The sequence below is a fragment of the Lacerta agilis genome, chromosome 4 (genome assembly GCF_009819535.1).
Source record: "Lacerta agilis isolate rLacAgi1 chromosome 4, rLacAgi1.pri, whole genome shotgun sequence".
NCBI lineage: Eukaryota > Metazoa > Chordata > Lepidosauria > Squamata > Lacertidae > Lacerta > Lacerta agilis.
In genome coordinates, this window is record NC_046315.1 from 81908982 (window position 1) to 81934756 (window position 25775).

Sequence of the window (25775 nt, forward strand, 5' to 3'; positions counted from 1 at the left end):
GCCCTAGCCAAGGAGACCTTTAGAAGACATCTGAAGGCAGCCCTGTATAGGGAAGCTTTCTAATGTTATGGTTTTATATACATATTGGAAGCCGCCCAGAGTGGCTGGGGCAACCCAGTCAGGTGGGTGGGGTACATAGCTGTCAAGTTTCGGATTTGAAAATAAGGGATCACATGGAGTAACACATGGTTGGAAAGGTTTGCAGTTCCACAAACATAGGTGTGCACTGCCTCGAAATAAAAAGAAGTGAACAAAAGAAGGCTCACTGGGGGGCATTGCTAAAAAAAAATGTCGGCCCAGCCTGGACAGGCCGGGTCGTCCTCTTATATACCTGCTGGGATTGACAAGTCATCTGACCCTCACCCTCACCTGAATCTCATAGCTCTCCGGTAGCTGCCTCTGATCAGTTACAGGCTGTCAAATGATCACACAGCTGAATGTGTGTCAAGTAGTCCTCTTGTGAGGGTAAACTTGTTTAAGGTTTTTGCTCCTAGGAAGTCGTTGCAGTCAGCTTTGTTAACACATCTCACCCATGAAATACATGTTAAATGAATGCTGCATATAATGGATGAATAAAAACCTTCTGCAATTGGGTATTTGAGTGTGTATGGTGAAAATTATACACCACAATATGAGAACATACTTGGTATGATTACACAAATATCCTTATTTTTATAATCTGTGAAATGCACAGTGGTGAACACAGAAATATTGGTATCCCACAAAACTTTGTAGAGTCCCAGACCATTATTGAATATAGAGTTCTGAGAGTATTATGGAAAATATGTAATCCAGTCTTAGCATTTGATTTACATGTTAAATCACAGAACTGTACATGATTTCATATGATGACGGTATGGTTGTGTCCTAGCCTAGTGCAAGTAATCTTAGAGCACTTCTATGGCAAAAGTAGTTTTTACTTTCTTTTGAGCCATCAAAACAACTTGTTCCCATGTGTAAGACAGCAAGCCTTTCATTACTGTCCTTTGCTTGTCTACTCTGGCGTAAGTGCCATAGAGTTAAATGGAACCTACTCCCAGGGATATGTGTGTGTGTGTGTGTGTGTGTGTGTGTGTGTAGGCTTGCAGACTTTAGCCAGTTACACTGAATCTAGAGTTGCTGTCTCCATGTAATTCCCTATCCCCTCCCAGCTATTCTAAACTCCATTCAAATTTTGTTTTCAAAAATCAAGGTTATTCCATGGCTGTCTTAAGGGTTAAACATGAGGTGCATCATCATAATTATTGCATCACCACTTTGTCACAATGGTGACAAGTTTTTCAGTCCTCTTAACCCCTATGATTGGAAATGCGGTAAAATTTGATTATGTTGCTGTTGCTAGTGAGAGTGACATACCTGTAAGACCTCCAGTGCTGTTATTCTAGAAAAAGAGGTGCCAGAACTAATAATAATAATAATAATAGTAATAGTAATAATTTATTTGTACCCCGCCCATCTGGCTGGGTCTCCCCAGCCACTCTGGACAGCTTCCAACAAATCTTAAAATACATTAAAATATCACAGATTAAAAATTTCCCTAAACAGGGCTGCCTTCAGGTATCTTCTGAACTTGCCATGAATGCCTCCCTTGCTCTCTTATAATGGCAATGCTGCCCAAGTTCTCGCTGAAAAAAAGCCTCGTGAGGAGATTTGTAACTAGCCCTAGCAATATTCTGCTCCAACTCTACCTTATTTGGCTTCTTTGAATGGTTACAAACCACCACAGCATGGACATAAGAAAAGGAGCAAAATTAAATAAAAATACTGGAAGCCACCAGTGGTGGTGGCTGAAGTTTTTTCTACCATGATAGCTGCTACCCAGGCTAAAGGGGGCAAAGTCAAAGATAAAACCTGCACACTTGTTTGGGATGTAATGATACTGGCTTCATAATTCCATGAAAATTGGGAAGAAGAACAAGTTGAGAAATGTTTTGGCACCTTCAAGATTATTTGGGTTAGGAAACTTGAGAGAACCCCAAGGTTTGCAGAAGTACAAAAATATATTTAGGGGGAAAGTCCTAAGAAGGGACTCCCCCCCCCCAAAAAAAGCAAATTGAGGACTGAGTGGATATAGAATGCTGATGGACTGCTGGAAAAAAACAGTGCAGGGGAATAATGCCCCCCAGCCATGGAAAAGTGCATGGCTGGTTGGCATTATTCCTGAGCGGCATCACCCCACACAGGACCAATTAGTTGCAGGTCTCATTTGTTAATTTCAAATATCAAGCTCATGATAAATATTTTATAAAAAAAACAATTCAGAAAAATCTATGATGAATGCACAAGCACAGATAGCATGGTGAGGAGCTGGGTCTTGCTACAAAACAAAGAATTCCATCTATTATAAAGAATTGCTTTATTCCTGCAAACCCAAGTTTTAAAAAATTACAATATATATCAAAAAACAGGCATACAAAGAAAAATATGAGGGTATTATAAAGCTGTTATAGGAATTCTAAGGTCTTAAATATAGAACAAATGTTGATGATTGCACAAGGTAAACGCACATACTGTATATTCTGGCATATAAAACTACTTTTTAATCCAGGAAAATCTTCTCAAAAGTTGGGGTCATCTTATACGCCGGGTGGAGAATCTGCGGTCGAGTATATCTCCAACACTATATTTTAACTGGAAAAGTTGGGGGTCGTATTATACGCCCAGTCGTCTTATACGCCGGAAAATACAGTGCATAAGTATATAAGCCACATGCCGTACAGGGGAGTAATCCAAAAGCCATTTTGGCTCTCCTAAGGATTCTAAACCTTTCCTCTGCCTCCTTAATCCCCCTTGCCTGAGACCAGGTAGGCAGATAGCAATCCGGGGAAATTCCTGAAGGGATTCCTCTCCTATATCTATGGACCTCCTTTGTATTAATTGTCTTTGTCTGCCCAGATGCTCTGCATTGAGGGATTGAGGGATGTCTTGGCAGGGCATCCTGATTATCTTATCAAATGTTAATTTTTTTGGTAAACTGTGTCTGGAACTATGTAAAACTTGCTAAATCCTCAGGAATATCACACCTTGGCCTGCCTGAGGCACAGTAAACCCATCTTATGTGTGATGTAATTTCTGGCTGTTTGTAAGGGGGGGGGGTTTCCCTTCTCCTCCAAGCCAAAATGCAAACCCTTAAAAAGAGATGTTTCTTCTTGGTTCGGGGGTCTCTCTTGCCTGTTGCAACAGAACAATAAAGATCTGCCTTGATTTCACTGCATCCTGCCTCCATTCATTTCTGACTGATCATGGACTTAGGGCAGGCATGTCCAAAGTCTGTTTCGGGGGCCTAAATTAGCCTGCCGGTTGATTTAATCCGGCCCCCGTGGCAGTATATGTCCTGGGGTAAAATGGTAAAATCCTTTAAAAAAGCTCAACAACTTGGGACGGCCCTCACGGCATGTTCACTTCATCAAATCTGGCCCTCTTTGAAAAAAGTTTGGGTGCCCCTGACTTAGGGGACTCAGTCCCTTGGGGAGTTGGGCAGCAAAAGCCAACCACCCCTATATTTTTTATATCAAAGCCAAATATAACCATCACTTTCTATTCATGTATTTAAAATTTGATACATGAATTGTAGAGCTGGAAAAGGTTCAGAAGAGGGTAACCAAAAATTATTATTAAAGGGCTGAAGCACCTCCCCATGAGAATAGGTTATAATATTTGGAGAGGACGGGCATGTTAGAGGCATATAAAATTGTGCATAGTGTGCAGAAAGATGATAGAAGTCCCCCCCCCTGCAGTAATACTAGTTAACCTGGGGGTATCCAGTGATGCTGACTCTGGAAGATTCAGCAGACAAAAGGAGGTTCCTCTCCACACAGTATACAAGATTTGCTATAGTCGAAACAAACAAAAAAAATTCTTTCCAGTAGCACCTTAGAGACCAACTGAGTTTGTTCTTGGTATGAGCTTTCGTGTGCATGCACACTTCTTCAGATATCTGATGCTTAGGTCTTGCTTGTGGTCTTCCCATAGGCATTTGGTTGGCTTCTGTGTGAACAGAAGGCTGGACTTGGATGGGCCTTTGATCTGATCCAGCAATTCTCTTATGTTCCTATAACAACGTACTGTATAAAGAATCAGAATTTAAAACCGGACAACATACCATATTTTTCCGTGTATAAGACTAGTGTTTTTTCCTTTTTAAAAAAAAGAGCTTTAAAATTTGCCGTCGTCTTATACATGGGTGGTGCAGAGGGCAGTCGGGCGATTGGTAGCAGCCACGAGCAGATTTTCTGCGGCGACAAGGCGGGTGATTGGTGGTTGTGTGAAGGGCTGTTTGCGATTGGCTGCCTCTGTGTCAATAGCGGGATCGATTGTCAGTGGAGGGTGAGTGGTTTTCAGCAATTCCAGCCCCCAAAAAGCTCAATAACTGGGCAATCCTCCACAAAAGAGCTCCAAAACTGTGGGCAAGGCAATCCCCTCCAAAAAAACCTCAGCTACTCTGGGCAATCCTCCGCAAAAACAGCTCAACAACTCTGTGCTATCTCCCCCTCATTTTCTTAAATTGGAGTCCCCAAAAATATACATCTTATATACGTATATAACATGGGGGGCATCCTATAGATGGAAAACTATGGTAAATACCAACAAGAAACTGGTAGTGATTGCCAGTGGCAACATTCAAACAGGACTCAGCCCAGTAATACTAGAAAATCTAAACCCATCTGTCTGTCATGCATCCATTATAGGTACATCAGGGAAAATGATGGCAAGGCAACCCTATCTTGCAATGCCCAACATATATTCTTAAAACTTTTTTTTCTTAGAACAAGGTGCAAAGGTTCTAATATCGAAAGGGAAATCTTACATCCACGTCTCTAGTCTTCTGGGAAATCAAGTTTCCTTTTAATTCCGGAGACCGCTTCTCTTGTTCCGGGAGAACGGTTCAATTTCCGAGGAGTTTCTGGTTCTGATAGCTGATTTCTTTCCATTGCTGGTGATTGACAGTGACCATCCAAAGGATTATCTGGTTTGGAATTTTCTTGGGCACCAAGTTGTGTTGTACGAGCTAAAATTATTTTTTAAACAACCTGTTACAATCATGTTTTGAACTTTGGGAAATATAATATTCTGTAGGCTTGCTTCTTTAAGTTTAATCAAACCCCAGTGTCCAGTGGTGTCCTCCATACCGACAGCTCTTTGATCTAGTAGAGCAGGCATGGCCAAACTTGGCCCTCCAGATGTTTTGGTACTACAATTCCCATCATCCCTGACCACTGGTCCTGCTAGCTAGGAATGATGGGAGTTGTAGTCCCAAAACATCTGGAGGGCCAAGTTTGGCCATGCCTGAAGTAGAGCGTTCTCTCAGTGTAACTCCCTGCAGCACCCAATTTCCCCCTAACATGAACTCAAGAGGGTCAGGCAGGGGAGCTGTCTGGGAGAGAGGGGGAACTGGCAAAAATTCTCACCCTCCCCATTGTTCTGAGGAAAGTCATCACTGGATCTAAGAACTGTTGTCGGCTCTAAGGACACCACTGGATACAGCACACTGAGTTTCTATTAGATTTAATATACTGTTGACATTACCTGAAATGATGTCTGAATCAATCATTTTGTTATTTTCTTCCTCCTGGGGAAAAAGAAAACACAAGTTGGGGCAGAGGACTATATAAGAGACCACTGGTTAAGTTGAAGCATTTCTGAAGATATATGGCTAGCATAGGCTAGATCTACAGCTATAAAAAAACACTCTTTAAATACTCTGCAAAAAAAAAACAACAACCCATTGTAAAGCTCACAATTCAAAATATCATTGAGTTGCAATTTCATCTGGTGTCACTGTGTTATAACACATTTATGATGCTGTATTTTGACAAACGTCGTTGAGTCCATAATCTCCTCTGTATGTTACCATACATGCAACTAAACTCTACAGTATAAAATTGACTTGTTGCTGAACATTAAACAGATTGATATAGTACACACATAAAAGCATAAATAAGCCAAGACTGTAGCACAGGGCTAGCTGACATGAAGCCCTCCAGATGTTTTGAACTACAAATCCCATCATCTTTGACTAGGGATGGGAGAGAATCTATTCAGTTTGCATTTAAAGGCCAGTCTATCAAATTCTCCTGAAACATGTAATTGTGGTTGCTCTGTTTCCAGCTGTCATTAAATTTGCTGTGGCAAAATCCATGTTGTAGGACCTGTTCATGAGCATGCATGCAGTTTAGGGTTGGCCAGTTTTGTTCATGCATATGAAAAATAGATTGTGGGGGAGAAATTAATCTGGTTCACTTTGCACATCCCAAACTGATACACAAACCTCAACATTCCCACATATTGAAATCTGCAGTGCAATTCTCCAACAAAAATGCATACATGGGGGGGGGGGGAATACACACAAATGAGTATATTAGTAGAAATAAAGTACAAAAATGCATTATATTAGGGAAAATGGCTTGCAAAAAATGCTTATATTAGGCAGGCAAAATAGAAGAAACACACATGGAAATGTATGGATATTGTGTGGACTTTAATTATTTAAAAGCAAGCTGATGCACGTATGGGGTGAACTGAGATAAGATTTAGAAAAATGAGAAAGTAAAACTAGCAGATTTGTCCAGTCCTATGGTGAACCCTCCCTTTCCAGCTCTAATCCCAGGAACCTTATTCTGCATCATTTTAGCAACACTGTATACTGTATAAGGAAACTTGCCACTCTCAAAATGTTTCCTGTACTTTATATGTACTGCTTGCATTTAATTTATAAATAAACGGCACTCTCCATTGCTTACAAAACTTTAGGTACTTTATCACTGATAACATAATAATTTACATTCAGAGTGAAATAGATTTTCTGTTTGTGTTTTATACAAACCTGGTTGAAATTTAAGGCAAACTGATAATAAACTTAGTAAGCTTCCAACTGCGTTTCCAAGCAAATTGTAGATCTGCACCTACAGGAAATATTGTACAGTTGTACCTTGGTTTTCGAACGGAATCCATCCCAGAAGTCCGTTCAACTTCCAGAATGTTCGGAAACCAAGGCGCGGCTTCCGATTGGCTGCAGGAAGCTCCTGCTGCCAATCGGAAGCTGCGGAAGCCCCATCGGACGTTCGGCTTCCAAAAATAGTTGGCAAACTGGAACAGTCACTTCCAGGTTTGTGGCATTCGGGAGCCAAACATTCAAGAATTAAGCTGTTCGAAAACCAAGGTACAGTACAACTGTACTGTATCAGGGGACGATGCAGAACCATCAGGTTCTTAGAACTGACTGGAAATCCACTTGGTGGATTTCCCTTAGAACAAGCATTTGGAAGGCCCTATGTTCTTCCACAACCCAACAAAATTTGTGTATCATTTTATCATTTATGATCTGGGTCAAAGTTTTGCAATACCTTCACCTCCCTTTTACCTGTTTCAAAAGTGTGTCCAGATCATTTGCATTCTGCTTGCTTTGTTCATCCAGATATGACCATGGTGTAAAGTATTCTGATGGGTGTACAAACAGATACACGCATTTTCTGTAATCGGATATGTTCATCATTTTAATCGAAACCCCAGAGCTCTTCAGAAGGTGTAGACCTTTTCGTTCTCCTTCTCTGTCAAAAAAATATGGCTTCGATGCTCTTATTTCCATGCATATTCCACTTCTTTGTGCCATAAAAGATATTATCCTGTCACTGCATTTATGGCAAGGGGTGTATGACACACAAAAAATCAGTTCATATTTTCCTTTGGTTATGTTTTCTGCGATATGGTCTTCAATATAATCTAAAACTAAAACTTCAGCATGCTTGTTGCCAGGATCATTGTACGCGTAGCCCCATATTTTCCAAATCAGGTTTTCTTTCTTTTTAAAACTAAACAATAGTAATGTTTTTTTGAGTCTTTTTGTGTTGTCAAAATTTTCTAGGAAGTCTTCTTTGGGCAATAGTTCTTTGAGGAAGATGGGCATTTCCTCTCAGAGTGCTCAGCCAGAAACTTTCAAAAGACTGTAAAGATAAAAAAGGGCATTTAAAAACGAAATAGATCACTGATTTTGTTCATCAGAACTGCAAGCACCACCCTCAACACATGGCTGGGTGGGGGTATTCTTCATTGGTACTGACCTTCAAAATGTGTGGGTAGTTGAGAGGCCAACTGACATTACCTCCACTTACAAGGGCCAGCGGAGAACCCCCAAAAGTCAGGGAAGGAACAGAGTTGAGCCAATCTCACAGCTGTGGCATGACTGTATTGGAGTCCAATTCAGGTCCACTTGTCCCACCCAACCACCTTCCACCATAACTGCGATGAGTGGCAGAGCTGTTGATGCAACTGTGGCTCTGACGGTCCACAAATTCCCCCCTGGTAGGTGGAGAGCGCAAAATATGGTCTGAAGCTCAACATCAAAAAAACTAAGATCATGGCCACTGGTCCCATCACCTCCTGGCAAATAGAAGGGGAAGAAATGGAGGCAGTGAGAGATTTCACTTTCTTGGGTTCCATGATCACTGCAGATGGTGACAGCAGTCACGAAATTAGAAGACGCCTGCTTCTTGGGAGAAAAGCAATGACAAACCTAGACAGCATCTTAAAAAGCAAAGACATCACCTTGTCAACAAAGGTCCGTATAGTTAAAGCTATGGTTTTCCCAGTAGTAATGTACGGAAGTGAGAGCTGGACCATCAAGAAGGCTGATCGCCGAAGAATTGATGCTTTTGAATTATGGTTCTGGAGGAGACTCTTGAGAGTCCCATGGACTGCAAGAAGATCAAACCTATCCATTCTCAAAGAAATCAGCCCTGAGTGCTCACTAGAAGGACAGATCCTCAAGTTGAGGCTCTAGTACTTTGGCCACCTCATGAGAAGAGAAGACTTCCTAGAAAAGACCCTGATGTTGGGAAAGATGGAGGGCACAAGAAGAGGACGACAGAGGATGAGATGGTTGGACAGTGTTCTCGAAGCTACTAACATGAGTTTGGCCAAACTGCAAGAGGCAGTGAAGGATAGGTGTGCCTGGCATGCTCTGGTCCATGGGGTCACGAAGAGTCGGACACGACTGAACGACTGAACAACAACAACAACAACAACAGGTGGCAGGAGTTGGGGCTGCACTCAGAGTGTCCATTCTAACCTGAGAGTTCCATTGAAATAAGAGTGACTTAAAGGTAAAGGGAGCCCTGACCATTAGGTCCAGTCGTGGACGACTCTAGGGTTGCAGCGCTCATCTCGCATTACTGGCTGAGGGAGCCGCCGTACAGCTTCTGGGTCATATGGCCAGCATGACTAAGCCGCTTCTGGCGAACCAGAGCAGCGCACGGACGGAAACGCCGGTTACCTTCCCGCTGGAGCAGTACCTATTTATCTACTTGCACTTTGATGTGCTTTTCAACTGCTAGGTGGGCAGGAGCTGGGACCGAACAACGGGAGCTCACTCCGTCGTGGGGATTCAAACCGCTGACCTTCTGATCAGCAGCCCTAGGCTATGTGGTTTAATCTACAGTGCCACCCGCGTTCCAAAAGTGACTGGGTGGTGCTGTGGTCTAAACGACTGAGCCTAGATTTTGTTGATTAAGCTGCATATACATCTTGTTAAATAATAAATAAAATTAAAATGTATATGTAAAATTGATCTCAACTAGCCACATCCTTTTCTAGCTGGCTTTGGTTATCCAGCCGTCCTGGCTATTGCTTCCACCTTCTCTGTTGGTTATCTTTCCGAACAGAATGAGACTTTGGGGGAAGTGAGAGCAGTACAGAGGCAGCCCCACCCTAAAAAGTATCTCTTTGTGACTTAAAATAGTACTGCATGAACAACAATTCCTAATGTTTAATTAAGCCAAAACGAATTTATAGAGTACCAGAATAAACACTGCCACGCGGCAAGAAAATGGAAAGATGTTCATGCTAGATGTGTCAACTTCAGTATATTCATATAAATTGTGTCTTGCACAATAGAAACAGGTCCTTGCAGAGCCAGGCAGAAGCCCGGGCCAGGTAGATAATGTGCCTCCCCTTTTTTACTCTGGGGATCTCCGAAGTCTTATAAATTATATAAATAATAGTGCTTTTAAAAAATACACAGGGAAAAGGATTATTTTACTTATTTACATTTAAATAATGGTGAGCGATTGTGAATATGCTGACCGAGGCCCCCTTTGGAATCGGAGGCCCGAGCCAAGTGGCCCATATGACCCCCCCTCTGTTTGGGCCTGATTAGAAAGTGGAAGTTGGGGGGATATAAATGGCAGCAATGTGATTGCCTTGGCTGGCAGAGAGGACAACCCTGCCCAGACTTTTTCAGGTGGAGGGTAGGGGGCCCCACTTTCATGGTCATCTACGGGGCTAGTTCATAGCTGTCAGCTTTTCCCTTTTCTTGTGAGGAATCCTATTCAGAATAAGGGAATTTCCTTTAAAAAAGGGGGAAAGTTGACAGCTATGGGCTAGTTTAGTCTGTGCAGACCATGTTGTTGTTGTTGTTGTTGTTGTTGTTGTTGTTGTTGTTGTTGTTGTTGTTGTTGTTGTTGTTAATTGAGCGCTCACTCCACCGGAGCCACACAATCACTTCCAAAATGCTTCCATGCTATTTGTGCTATTTGGGGACCTGCTTGTTTTGCCTAAGGCTGGATACAAATGTGGATTTTACCTTTTCAAAAAAGGAGGGATGGACCATTGTGTATTTCTATCTGACGTTTAGAAGACATCTGAAGGCAGCCCTGTATAAGTAAGTTTTTAATGACTGGTATTGATATATATAATATTTCTTCAGTCCAGCAGTCTTATGTGCAATCTGAAACCTGCACGCCCCCCACTGCTGAAATCTATTTTGAATGATGGCTGCCCTCTCCCCCCGGTTCCATTTTATGACTCACATTGATTACTGTCTAGCCTGATTAAGACTTCTGGAGAACTCTAAAGCCTGCCATCTATTCTGTGACATTTTTGTTGACTTAATAAAATGATTGCCCTCATGGATTTTAGAATACATCAGCTGCGTTTCCAGAACAACAACACACAAATACGTTAGAAACAGCTTGGTTGGGAGTGAGGGCAGCAGATTCAATAAAAGTTCTGTCGGCTCTTCTGAAACGAAAACAAGCGAACAATCTAAACAAGTCGAGAAGACAGTCAAATCACATTCCAGACTTGAATCCCCAGCCATACTATTTATATATTACATATTCCACCACATGTAAACTTACCAAAATATGTGCACGTACGTTATTATTTAAGCCAGGTTTTGATGACATTTTTTAGAAGCAGCTCTTGAGAAACAGCCACGAGTTTCCGTTTTTGCAGGAGATTAAAAAAAGTAGAATTTTATCCACTATGCCACCTGGTGGCATTTTAAAAAACTGTTAAAGATTTTTTTTCCCACTGCCCTGGTAGCTTATTTGCTATCAGGGCAAACTTAGCTAAGCCTTGGGCTTCATTTGCCCTGGTAATGTTAAGCAATTAACTCTTTCCCCCTCTAGAGATTTCAAGTCAAGATCTTGCTGCCTCTCTCATGAAAGCTGTTGGTCCCCCACAGAGGGAGGATCATAAGCAGCTGCCAGGGACATGTCATGAATATGGGATATGTCTGTAAACTCTAGCTCTGTCTGTTCTCACAATATACAGTGTTAGGGAAGAGCAAATAAATGGAGAGTTCTTGCTTCCTATTAATGTGTATTCAGTTCAGTGTGTGCGCTGGATACCACTTATAAACGCCATCTCCAACTCCTCAAAATATTCCATCAATGATGTCTCTGAAAATTTTTACACATCACTTGGGAAGACAGGCGAACTAATGTCAGTATACTGGAAGAAGCAAAGATCACCGGTGTCGAAGCAATGATTCTTCAACATCAGCTTTGTTGGACTGGTCGTGTCGTGCGGATGCCTGATTAGCGTCTTCCAAAGCAACTTCTCTATTCCGAACTTAAAAATGGGGAATGTAATGCTGGTGGTCAACAAAAGAGGTTTAAAGACTGTCTCAAGGCAAATTAAAAAAATATATTGTTGTTGTTGTTGTTCAGTCGTTCAGTCGTGTCCGACTCTTCGTGACCCCATGGACCAGAGCACGCCAGGCACGCCTATCCTTCACTGCCTCCCGCAGTTTGGCCAAACTCATGTTAGTAGCTTCGAGAACACTGTCCAACCATCTCATCCTCTGTCGTCCCCTTCTCCTTGTGCCCTCCATCTTTCCCAACATCAGGGTCTTTTCTAGGGAGTCTTCTCTTCTCATGAGGTGGCCAAAGTACTGGAGCCTCAACTTCAGGATCTGTCCTTCTAGTGAGCACTCAGGGCTGATTTCTTTGAGAATGGATAGGTTTGATCTTTTTGCAGTCCATGGGACTCTCAAGAGTCTCCTCCAGCACCATAATTCAAAAGCATCAATTCTTCGGCGATCAGCCTTCTTTATGGTCCAGCTCTCACTTCCATACATTACTACTGGGAAAACCATAGCTTTAACTATACGGACCTTTGTCGGCAAGGTGATGTCTTTGCTTTTTAAGATGTTGTCTAGGTTTGTCATTGCTTTTCTCCCAAGAAGCAGGGAGAAAGAAAAATATATAAACACCAACAACTGGGAAACACTGGCCTGCAAGTGCTCCAATTGGAGAACACTCTTTACCAAAGGTGTCATGGACTTTGAAGAGGCTCGAACTCAGGACGAAAGGGAAAACAAGCTAAGAGGAAGGCACGCTTGGCAAACCCTCACCGTGATCAACTCCCGCCTGGAAACCTATGTCTCCACTGTGGAATGATGTGTGGATCCAGAATTGGCCGCCACACAGTCACTTACGGACTCACTGTTAAAACCGTGTTTACGGAAGAAGAAGAAGAGTTTGGATTTGATATCCTGCTTTTCACTACCCGAAGGAGTCTCAAAGCGGCTAACATTCTCCTTTCCCTTCCTCCCCCACAACAAACACACTGTGAGGTGAGTGAGGCTGAGAGACTTCAAAGAAGTGTGACTAGCCCAAGGTCACCCAGCAGCTGCATGTGGAGGAGCAGAGACACGAACCCGGTTCCCCAGATTACAAGTCTGCTGCTCTTAACCACTACACCACACTGGCTCTACGGAAGGCAATCTTACTCGGCTACAAGTGATCGCCAAAGAAGAAGACAGCTGTGAACATGTATAACACTTTCCCTTTCACCTTCCCACCCCCACAGTCATGAATTGATTCAGGACTCACTGATGATAAGCAAATGGGTTATTCAGATTAATTTTTTCAGTTCTCCAAATATGTTTTCATGGCAATATCAACAGTGAGCAATCCTGGCAGAACTATACCGACAACACTGGAATCCAACTGAAAAAAGGTTGGCGGGGCAGGGGAAATAATCATTTGCAGCTCCAGAAATTAAACGATAATTTAAAATTACCTCAATCTGAGTTGGAGAGACTGCCGATACAATCTTGTGTCTTCTCAGGTGGAGTGGGCTGGAGACTTGTGGAGAGGAATACCTGGTTATGATGACGCTGTCCAATGTGTGCTCAATGTCAGAACAAGATGGAACTTGTTTTGACATAGTTGGAATTAGCACTGTGTCACCTATGTCTCAAGGATTTTTCAGTGCTTTATAAGGCTCACATCTATATGTAATGCCCAATCATGAGAAAGCAAAAACTTACCCATACTTTCTCACTGACATAATTAATGAATCATCTGAGCCAATGCCCTCTGTTTATTCTGGGCAAGACCTTGGTAAGATTACCTATTTATCTACTTGCACTTTGACGTGCTTTCAAACTGCTAGGTTGGCAGGAGTAGGGACGGAACAACGGGAGCTCACCCCGTCACCTATTTATCTACTTGCACTTTGATGTACTTTTGAACTGCTAGGTTGGCAGCAGCTGGAACCAGGGGCGTAGCAAGCTGCTTGGCTGCCAGGGGCGGCAAGCCAAGCGGCACCCCTGGGGGGCGGGGCGTCGCTCTGTGTGCATGTTTCGTGACATCACGATACCTGCGCATGGAGCGATGCCCTGCACGGACATGCACTGGCCCGGGCAGAGCCGCGGAGGCAAGGGGTGGGCCAGCGAGGAGGGGCATCATGCCAGCCTGTCACCCCTCCTCACTGGCCCACCCCTCGCTTCTGCGGCTCTGCCCGGGCCAGCACAAAAAATAGCCCTTAAAAAAAGCAAAGGAAAGCAACCTGCTTTCCTTTCCTTTTGCTTTTTTTTTATAAGGGCTTTCTTCAGCACTGGCCTGGGCGGAGCCACAGAAGCGAGGGGCGGGCCAGCGAGGAGGGGTGACAGGCTGGCGTGACACCCCTCCTCGCTGGCCCGCCCCTTGCCTCCGCAGCTCTGGCCACCCAGGGCCAGCCCCAGCTGAGCGCTGAAGAAAGCCCTTAAAAAAGGCTGGGGCTGGCCCTGGGTGGGCGGAGCCGTGGCGCGGAGGCAAGGGACGGGCCAGCAAGGAGGGGTGTCATGCCAGCCTGTCACCCCTCCTCGCTGGCCCGCCCCTTGCCTCCGCCTGGGCCAAGCAAGCCAGCCGCCGCTGTGCCACACGCCGCGCTATAGGCTTTGGAGGCGCCAATCGCGGGGGTGGGGTTCCACCCCGAGTGTCACCCCCCCCAGGGTGCTGCCCGGGGCGGACCGCCCCCGCCCCCCTTGCTATGCCCCTGGCTGGAACCGAACGACAGGAGCTCACCCTGTTGCGGGGATTTAAACCGCCGACCTTCTGATCGGCAAGCCGTAGACTCTGTGATTTAACCCACAGCGCCACCTGCATCCCTTATTTTATGGTTACTGTAGAGCAATTTGTACAGTGTTAATGCCTGCAAAGGGCTGTTGCTATCTAATCACAGTGTGTGTGCGTGTGTGTGTGTGGGGGAGACAAGATTACGATAGCCTGCTTTAATGTAGTTAGCTTCAAATAGTTTACATATGAAGAAAGTTGCATTTGTAAAATTATTTTTAAAAAGCCAGGAGTGATTATTTTAAAAATATTATTTCAAATATTTATATATGGCTTTTCTTTCCATAAAGGATTTACAACAAGGCAGCTAAGCACAGTATAAACTTTATACAAAACATTTTATACAATAATATAAATTTAATAAGAAACAAGCCATAATCAAACAACAACAACAACAAAATGGTTTCTTTCAAGGGAATTTTTTTCTCCCTAAAGGATTATGTATTTCTAATCTTATGCTGGTTTCACTTATGTGGTCGCAGCTTTGTGCAGATTGCCATAAAATAAATAAATGTCAAGAGTAGGAGATGGAGAAAAAGCATCCTGCAATCCCATGGGCGAGTGTTTAGGTGTGGTTGGAGAGTTGATGGAATGTGGAGAGAGAACGGAGGAGATTGCAGAGAGATCAGAGGTCTTCAGAGAAAGTTTGGAGAAATGCAGGGGAGCCCAGGGAGAGTTGCAGAGGAGGTTGAAGTGTCATTGGAGGAGGGATTTGTGGAGGGGATGGAGAGAGCCATGGAGGAGTTTTGGAGAGTCATCGGAGGAAGTCGGAGAGTGATTGGACGATGCTGGAGAGAGTTGCAGACTGCAAAATTGCCCCAAAGTGCAAGGCACCATCAACAACCATACCACCCGACGGAAGTAACCCTAGATGTCCTGTTTTGACCAACAACCGTCACTGCTGCACTATGGCCTACCTGCAGGCAGTGGCGCAGCCCAGAGCCGAGGCTGCTGGCTTTTCTGATGATGTTGGAGCATACACATCAACTGCTGAAAACCCAAAGAAGAAGAAGAGTTTGGATTTGATATCCCGCTTTTCACTACCCGAAGGAGTCTCAAAGCGGCTAACATTCTCCTTTCCCTTCCTCCCCCACAACAAACACTCTGTGAGGTGAGTGGGGCTGAGAGACTTCAGAGAAGTGTGACTAGCCCAAGGTCACCCAGCAGCTGCATGTGGAGGAGTGGAGACGCGAACCCGGTTCCCCAGATAACGAGTCTACCGCTCTTAACCACTACACCACACTGGCAAAGAGTGGTTCCCATGATTTAAGAGAAAGTGGCTGTGCTGGATTGATTAAGGTTGACATGTCTTTGTGTGCTCTGGCACTCAAATGTGGCCAGAATGAGTCCAGCATCAGTGTGCCGTCTAGGTATGTGAGAAGGAAATCCGTGCGGCTGCAGCAGCAAGCTCATCACTAACTGCAGCCGGCTGCAGGGCAAAGCTTGGGTATTCCTGGTTCAGGTCAGGAACCCTGGAGAAACAGCTGCCAGTCATTGTAGACAATACTAAGCTAGATGGACCAACAGTCTGACTCAGTATAAGGCAGCTTTTGCTCATTTCTACAAACATTGGACAAATTGGCACGAAGGCACCACACTTGATAGTGTCTTCTGCCCAAATGCAGCATCATGTTGGATGCCCTGTTGTGACATCTCATAGATGTTGTAAGAAAAACTGCTCCCTTTCCCTTTCCGGAGCCTGTTAGAGCCCTTAAGTAGGTTCCCTATCGGTAGGAGAAAATAACAGGCCAGCCAGAGTATATTGAGAAGCAAAGTGGCTAGTAAGCCTGATTTTTATTAAAGGAACAGTTGCAACAGGGTCCCCACTCACCACACGCAGGAGGGAGGACAACCCTGAACAATGATGCGCAAGCCCTTAGAATTTTGAAATTGCCCACCCTGTTGCCCAAGACCACCCCCCTAAAACATCAAACATACATCACAGAAAGAGGTGGTCTACAGCAGAAATCCTGTCTGTCAGGATACCTGATAATGGTCTCTGATTGCATTACCTGGGCAGCCTGGCCATTCTTTTGTGATGGTTAATACTTTAGTTCCTGAATCCAGGTCACAGGCTCACCAAATACGCCCGTAAGACAGGATTTGTAAGTGGGAAAGACAATGGGAAGGCTTTCCCCATTTGCCTCCCTTACTGCAGAGGAATATTTGAGGTCATTGGGAGAGTCAAAATGGCTTCAGGGTTGCCCTCCCATACTATTTCAGACACGTGGTTCATATATTTAGATATGATTGCATTTATGAATATTCTATATTTGAGACATTAAAATTCCTATAACAGAAGACATTGTCCTGAAAGTGTCATTATATTATTTTGGAGTGACCAAAAACTTAGCTTGAGGTGGACACCCCCAGCTCTTCCCATTCCTCAGGGCCAGGCTGTGCGCAGCATAGCAGCAACCACCAGCTCCTTTTTGCCACACGTGTGTGCCACAGAGAGGTAGACCAGGGCAGGGGTGCCCAATTCTGTGGGACTACCAACCCCCCCCCCCCTTTTCAGTTATTAAAATGCTCAGTGCTGTTGAATGACCAAACATGTCTTTTTTCCCTTGTGGTTCTGGTTGCAGAATGTAGCTGCTTGGTGGTGGTGACGGGTGCTCAATGTTGTTGAAATGTCCAAAAACGTTGGGGTGGCGAATGCCATTTTGTGGTTCGCCTCGGGTGCCAAAATGTCTTGGGCCTGCCCAGGAAACTCTGGTGAAGCCTTTTGCAGTTTGGTGCAAATGGTTCCAAATAAATGCCAAAGACGAAGCCTGATGTCAGAGCTCACATCAAGGCAGGAGAAAATAACAGCAACAATAACTTAAGGTTTCAAGGTGATGCTCCAAAATAGTAATTTATCATTACAACTGAAAGCTCCAGTTGAAGGCTTTGCCTCTTCTTCTTCTTCTTCTTTTTACACCTATATCAAACTATTCACGGCGCGTCTCTGTGGATCTTGATTGCAGTTTATTGCAGCTTCACAGTGAGAGAATTGAATTGTATAAATGAACATAAAGCAGTTTCAATATGACTACTCCCCTCCCGGCAACAACTTTCACGTTACTAGGAATAAAGAGACACACTTTTTTTAAAAAAATAAAATAATTTCATGCGGTTTTAGAACACTAGATGGCACTCTTTGTGTGTTTAAGCTAATACTTCACCCAACTTCTATAGAGAGAAAAGGTATGTTTTTTTTGAAGCGAAAAGCGTATCTATTTGTACCAAGCATGCCAAAGAAATAACAAAATATCCTATGGTGCCTAAATTTAACATTTGCAGAGACAAGCAGTTTCTGATCTTGTCTGCATCAGTCATTTTCAAACTTCCTCCCTTCAGAGAACCCCTTTTCTCTGTATCCATTTCCCCCCTGCTGAGAAACCTTTGTGAATCCTTTACTGAATCTTTGCACATTGCAATGTATATGGGGGAGTATTCTAGAGCCACGGCCGTCAATTTTTCGATCTTTAGAGAACCTTTTCCACACATGTTTGCCACGGAACTTCTGCATGTGGCAGAAGATTCTGAGGAGCGTTTAGAGGGCACACACCCTGTTCACGTGGAATATGATTTCAGAGTAAAAGATACGTAAGACTGCATCTTCTGTGCAGTCACACCTGCCGGGCTTCACTGTTGCCGCATCTGAACTGATCATGCATCTTTGGCACATCCAGTAGTTGTGCGATGCAGGGGGAAATGGGCATTTCAGGGGAGGCTGTCAACTCTTACTGACCTTCTCAGTAAAGATGCCCAGTTGAAACAAGGCTCCTTAGAACATGGCACGAAAAACATAGTTCTGGGGCAGTGGAATTCACTGCAGCCTTGTATATCGACTGAGTATACATCTCAGTGGCAATCCAAGCCCCGAATCCATTGTATCTCTCTGCCCAGTTCTGCCATCGCCCACCATCAGGGGGCCTCTCACTGATGGGCCACTGACATTGGTTAGCAGTGCCCCAATTGCCAACACACCCTTGTCTGTCAGGTAGAAACTACAACAGTAACCATTTGTGGGGGGCGGGCACAGGGTCTACTAGAAGGACCCTGCTGCTAACATAAATTGTAGAGTTGGTCCAACCTCTTACCAGGGGTGCCAACTTGAATAAAATATTGTGGGGGCCCAGGTAAGCACCGCCCTGCATAACTGATCACATGATGCAGTGCACACACACTATTTGAATGGCCCATCAATTTTGGGGGCCCCGTCCCCCTCAAATATTTTATTGTGGGGGCCGAAGCCCTCCACAGCCACTAGGAGTTGGCTCCTATGCCCCCTACAATGCAGGAATCTTTTGCCCAACGTGGGGCTCGAACCCACAACCCTGAGATTAAGAGTCTCGTGTTTTTCTCGGTCGCTCCCCACCTCCTGCCCTGGCTACCAGCTTGTACCAGCTTGGCAGCTCCCTCAATCTCTGCTGCTGCAATTCATGGGTTTGGATTTAGTCAGTTGAACTCAGACCACATTGATTTCATTGGTGCTTTTTTCTTTGGCATGGCTAACTTTTCAACCGTTCAACAGAAAAGTTTCCACTGACTGAGGCTGCAATCCTGTGTGTACACAACAACCTGGGAATAAGTCCCGTAGACCTCAACAGGACTTACTTCTGAGTTGGCATGAATAGGCTAGCACTGGATCCATCCGACTAGTTTTGTATAACTACCGACATGGCTTCCACCACAAACTCTGAGAACTTCAGTCTGATGGGGATACTGGGAAGAAATAGGGGCTCCTGGTAGACCCTCTTAACCAAAATGCAATTCCTACGCTTCCCTTGACACTGAAACCAGTTTAAGGCTATAATCCTATGAAGAGTTATATGGGAATAAATTCAGTTGAACACCCTTCAGAGTGGACATGCATAAGCTTGTGCTATTGAGTCTGACTTATCTTTGCACCTTGTACGTGTCACTAACAGACTGGAAGAACACAGCGGGAAAGGGAATTTTTCAGAGAGCAGGAACTGCTCAGCTAGTAAAGTGGATTTCTCCGAATGCTTCAAACAACATGTCCGAAGAGTTCATCAGACATGCTTTCCCAGTGTTATGCTTCCAGAGTTCAAACAGCTTTATCAGATGCTAACAAAATACCTTCGCTAGTCAAACAGGAAATTACCCCGAGGATATGGTTTTTGAACATTTATTCAAGATGTACTCTGAGTGCCGTTTCGGCTTTTACTTTGAGTCACCGGTGGAGATGGAGCTGTTCTGCCCTAATCGGAACTTCTCTAATCGTTCTGAAATGTAGCTCTCATGCCACAAAAATAAGAACCGCAAAGAGAAACCGGCAAAAACAATTCCGAATGCCTAAAGAACCGTATGCGAATCCTGAAATGTTCCAATTTCTGCAAAGGAAATCTTAGTGCTTTTCAAAGGGGTTATAACATTGCGTTGTTTTACTGCAAAATAATGCACGGCCCTAAAACCTGAATAGAGTGTTTTCAGATTTATGTTTAGCGGCATGGGCGTACCCAAGGGGGGGGCAGGAGGGGGCACCTGCCCCCCTAGAAGCAAATAATAATAATAATTAAATGATTATCGGCAGCCTAAAAGGGAAAAAAGCTCTCCTAAAAAGTTCAACTACCGGTCTTTCTCCCCCTCCCAAAATCTAAATAACAATTGAGCTCTGCCGGCCGGCCACTGTGTGTGTGTGTGTGTGTGTGTGTGTGTGTGTGTGTGTTGCGGCTGATCGTTGCAAAGGAGCTTTGGAAACAGTTCCCTTGCATGGTGAGTTGCGACGGCTGAGGATCCTAGGAAACTGAGTTTTTCAGCCATTTGGGGGCTTTCTGTTCGGGGGGGGGGGAAAGTTTTTCTGTTTCTTGAAGCTGTTTTTGTTTGCTGTTTACATAATATGGTCAGTAATCTAAAAACGAATTGAACCCCTAAAAACGGGGCATTCCTTATCCCCAAAAAAGGTCACCAACTTTGAGCTGAACCCCCCAAAACGGGGGTAGATCACTGCTGAAAGTAGATCACAGTCTCTTGGGAGTTGGCCACTCCTGGTATAAGACATGTAACTAGAATAAAAAAAAAAAATTCAAGCAAATAATTGTAATAATTACTATAATAAAGCACTGCTATAATTATATATAATTTTCCTAAAATTTTGGTTTCATTTGCCTTTCCGTGCTAAAATGTCACAACCTGAACGACCATGGTTTGCCCCCCCCCCCAGTTTTGATCCTGGGTATGCCCCTGTTTAGCGGTACCATCACCCATTGCAAGTGATGTTTGTTCTCCATTTACTTTACTGGGGTGTGTGAAGGAATGCATGGCTATAATACATCTTTGCCTGAGTTGAACAAGTCAGCCCATAGTCAATGCCTAGAAGGATGTAAAAACGTAGCAGCCGACTGGATCAGCCCAGTCGGTCATCTAGCTAAGCATACCTGTTCTCATACCGGCCAGTTTAGTGCCTGTGGGGAATCTGCAAGCAGATTGATTCTGTACCATGAGCAAGGTAAAGTGTAAATCACACTGAGAGGTTTTATTTACAGCTGAACGCTGTACAAATTTTGTTGAATAAATTTTAAAAGGGGGCTGCTGCCTCAAGCAAAACGTACACGGGGATATTAAATGCTAATTGAATGTCATAAAGCATTTGACATGTGGGTGGTAGTGGTATCTGTGACTTGCTAGTCATTCAATGTCAGAGTGTGTTGCCTCTGTAGGACTAGATTGCCCTTGATAATAACGTTCCCTGTTGCAGCTCCACATTTATGGAGTTCATTACTTATTGAGATCTGCAGCATCTAAGAACTTTTTTCGGCTGCGTGAGTTATTAAGATATTACTGGTTAAGCAGGGTTTCAGCCTCGGAGTACGATGATGCTTAGTTGAGTTTGTGTGTTGTTCTCACTGCTGTTGAGACAATACAGTGGTACTTCGGGTTAAGAAGAAGAAGAAGAAGAAGAAGAAGAAGAAGAAGAAGAAGAGTAGTTTGGATTTGATATCCCGCTTTTCACTACCCGAAGGAGTCTCAAAGCGGCTCACATTCTCCCTTCCTCCCCCACAACAAACACTCTGTGAGGTGAGTGGGGCTGAGAGACTTCAAAGAAGTGTGACTAGCCCAAGGTCACCCAGCAGCTGCATGTGGAGGAGTGGAGACACGAACCCGGTTCCCCAGATTATGAGCCTACCGCTCTTAACCACTACACCACACTGGCTCTTCATTCCGGAGGTCCGTTCTTAACCTGAAACTGTTCTTAACCTGAAGCGCCACTTTAGCTAATGGGGCCTCCCGCTGCCGCTGCGCCACTAGAGCACAATTTCTGTTCTTATCCTGAAGCAAAGTTCTTAACCTGAAGCGTTATTTCTGGGTTAGTGGAGTATGTAACCTGAAGCGTATGTAACCTGAGGTACCCCTGTATTGCAGCTGGTTAGATTGTATTCTTGTTCGGATGTGCATGTGTTTGTTGGTTCTTAATATTGTCCTCTGTTTTTCGAACGGAGCACAGAAAAATCTGACAGTAAAGAGCTGATTCCTTACTCAGGACATTGCTTGCCAGTCAGTGCCATGATAAGCAACTTCCTATGTCTTTTAAATGTTCTTCTGCCTCATCAATGAGTAATTTATAGAGGTTGGTCCTGGGAGACTGTACAAGGCGCATTCCCAAGGGCAACAGGAGGGATCCCATATACCCCTCTGATACCAGTCCTGTATGAAAATTCCAGGGACTGAATCTGGGATCTTCTGCATCCAAAACTGATGCTCGATCACTGAGCTACATCCCTTCCCCCGCAGTTGAGGTTTTTGCACCAACCCAAATGATCCCCTTCGCTTCAACAAGGTTAGTACTGAAGAAGTGCCTGGAAGATATGCTTGCAGTATCTGCACGAAAAAATAATTGTAATGCCTTAAAAACATATACCATATTTTTCCATGTATAAGAAGACCTTTTCCCCTGAATTTTTTTGGGTGATAAATTGAGGGTCATCTTATATGCTTAGTTAATAGGCTTAGTAAGTGAGGGCTGGTGCTGCGCCAGTAGCAGGGAAATGTCGGAGAGGAGGAGGCTGCTTACACGCTCTTCCGGGCTTAGGATGAATATTCGGTGAGTGCCAGTATGCGGTGTATTACGGCACCAATTCCGTCAGCCAGAGCGGGGGATTGTTGAAAAGCTGCTCAACAGCTCAGAGAACTTGCAAAAGAAGCTCAACAACTGTTGAGGGCTCCCAAAAAGAGGGGTCGTCTTATACATGGGGTCATGTTGTACACGGAGAAATACGGTAAGAAGACGAATCTTTGTGTGCAATGTCCGGCTGCTCAGATGCAGCTTGTCCGTGAGCTTTCTGTTTTAGCCACACAATTAATTCCCATGTGGGTACTTAAACTTCTAGCAGAGTCAAAGTTTTCACCCTGAGATATTGTAATTAAGTTATATGGGGGAAGCAGAAGTAAAGGCAGCAGCAATGTAGGTATTCAGATCACCTCCGAAATTCAGAACTCATGGATGAGGCCTGTGGGGGAACGAGGAATCCACCGATCACACTAATTAAGCACTAACAAGACGTTTGTCCTTGGTTTGCCAAATTCAGCACGTTTCCAGTATTAACTCCCTGCACAATTAGAATTTTCGTTTGCAATTGTTGAATTTGTCATCATTTACCACTGCACATTTGCACAGCAGGGGACACAAGCCACATGCTCCTTCCCTATGCCTGTGGTCCTCCTTCAACCAGTAAAAGTCACTCATAGTATTTATCTACAGCATCAGAAAAGGCACTGTATGCATTTCTTGCTTTTTTCCACTTGGAAGGAAAAGAGAGGGAGTTGTGCAATTGGCCTTGCCCATGTGGCTGCTGCAATGGAAATTTGGAGTTGACTGTTGAATCCTCATTGAGCAGAGGGCCTTCTCAGTAGTGGCCCTGTGGAACGCCCTCCCATCAGATGTCAAGGAAACAAACAACTATCTGACTTTTAGAAGACATCTGAAGGCAGCCCTGTTTAGGGAAGTTTTTAATGTTTGATGTTTTATTGTGTTTTTAATGTTCTGTTGGGAGCTGTCCAGAGTGGCTGGGAAAACCCAGCCAGATGAGTGGGGTATAATTTATTTATTTATTTATTTGAATTCAGGCTCCTCTGCTCTTGCAGACTTAACTGGTTTATTAAAAAGGGTTCTATGCAGTTCTCTGGCAGAGTTTTTATCCTGGCCTGCAGCAGCACCTCTCTTCCTGCCCAGCCCAAAGGAAGAGACGGAGATAGAGGAGGTTGAAGACTGGATTCCGCATGAGGTGATTAATTCACAATCCAAAAGGGGGTGGTAAATGTGAACAAGGCCTCCACATCTCACCAGCCACCACGCAGTGGTAGAGGGGTTTGGCATCAATTTTGTATGTTTCCCAACAGCACACCCTCCAACGTGTTGAGACCGTAAACTGAGATGCATGGCTCCCTAGCCATGCTCCTGCGTGAGTCCCATGATCTGTGCAAGATCACAGAGCTCCGTGATCTCATGTGAGGTCACGATCTTGTGTATTTTGCCCCCAAGTGTGTGTTCTGGGGCTCCTTGATCTCTCACGTTTTTGGGCACCTTGCTGAGATCTCTCGGGATGTCCCCATTTAATTGGGGCAGTTGAGAGGGATGCAATAAGACCTTTGAGGGCCCTAAGCACGGAAAATACTATGGCAATAGCAAAACTTAAAATTTAATTTTGAAATACAGCAATAAAATGTAAAGCAAAGATTTGTGATGACAAATAACAGGATCTGATTTGCTTCCCTCATTTTAATCCACTTTAGTGGGATGCCCTCTGGTTGACATGGGGATAAGCAATAAAAAAGAACAAAAAATGTGGGAAGAGTGTTGTGGACTGTAGGAAAGTCTTACAAAGTTTTTATTTTCCCCATGATGAGTCCTTCAATGCTTTTTTTTTTTTTTTTTAAAAAAGATCAGTCAGAATCTCTCTTTTTTGTGTGTGTCCCTATTTTGCTGGTGCCCTAAACATGTGCTTCATTTTGCCTATGGGAGATAAGCCAGCTCTTTTCCCCAGGCATTTTCTTGAAACCTTTAATTGAGATGGTTTCATGGACTCTTCTTCCCGTCTCCTTCCATTTCACTTTGATCTTGCTTGAGGAAAACTTTACCTTAAGAGAGCATTGTTGTTGCTCCAACAAAACAGACTTCTGGGGGCGGCTTTCTCCAGCTATTTCTTTTGCCAGTCACAGGGAGGTTCGCTGCAACAAATCCTGAGGATCCATCTTGGTAAGATAGCATGAGTTGGTTTATTGTGAGGAACAGTTTGCAATATTTATCCTCCCCAGAATTAACTACTCTCCAAACTTGGAAAGGATCTCTTGTATCTGGCTGCAGCGTTTTGATTCATCTGCCCTGTCATCTGATCTTGACAAATCTCTGAATGAATTGAGTGTGTCCGTGTGTGTGTGTGTGTGTGTGGAGTGGGCGAGGAGGAGAGAAATGGCAAGGGCTTAATGGGACCCCTTTCCCTTTATTAACCCTTGGTTAATAATGTGTGAAGAGCTAACGACAAAAAAGGCTCCAGTGTTCTTTTGTCAAAGAGCTTGGAGGGACTACTCTTGAAAGGAGCTATTCTTCCCTTAATACATACTCAATTAGTGAGGGAGCCCCGTGCTAAGCGACCACGAGGCTCTAGGATACAACGGAGAGGAAGTCTTTTCTTGGATGACTTTGCAATGACTGTCAAGAGATTTATGGGCATCGCACAAAAGGAAGCATTGTAATGACAACATACGAAGCATTTCTTCAAAAATCTCGATGCGCGGGACCTTGCTTTGTGAGCGAGGGAAGCTTTTCAGCGGTGCCGCTGCTGTGCTTTTTCATAATGTGTTAAAAAAACATTTTTTTTAGAGGACGACCAAGTGTTAAAATTAATTAATATTTTGCGCTTAGCGGCAAAACTTGCCAAGCCGTGTCCAAGCAGGAAACGTAGCGATACATAGTGGTTGTCAGCACTTGTTGAATGATGAATGTGCATCTGTGTAGCATTACAAATATGACACCAAAATAGAAAATTCTTTTCAGTAGCACCTTAGAGACCAACTGTGTTTGTTCTTGGTATGAGCTTTCCTGTGCATGCACACTTCTTCAGACCGTGAGAATATGACACCGTGAGACTCCTCCTGTGTTGAGCCAGGACCCCTTTTTGTTTTTGAAAGTAAGATTCACGGTCAAGTTGG

At 44.1% G+C, this 25775-nt stretch overlaps 1 protein-coding gene across 1 annotated transcript; it reads right to left on the reverse strand.

The window, feature by feature from the left end:
• Positions 1-5437: 5437 nt before the first annotated feature.
• On the reverse strand, positions 5438-11184 carry LOC117045101 (single-stranded DNA cytosine deaminase-like). The gene is made up of 3 exons (XM_033145883.1): positions 11133-11184; positions 7361-7940; positions 5438-5569 (listed from the first exon to the last, which is right to left on the reverse strand). Exons 2-3 carry the CDS (start codon positions 7901-7903, stop codon positions 5444-5446), a joined length of 669 nt encoding a protein of 222 aa, XP_033001774.1. The 5' UTR covers positions 7904-7940; positions 11133-11184; the 3' UTR covers positions 5438-5443.
• Positions 11185-25775: the final 14591 nt, after the last annotated feature.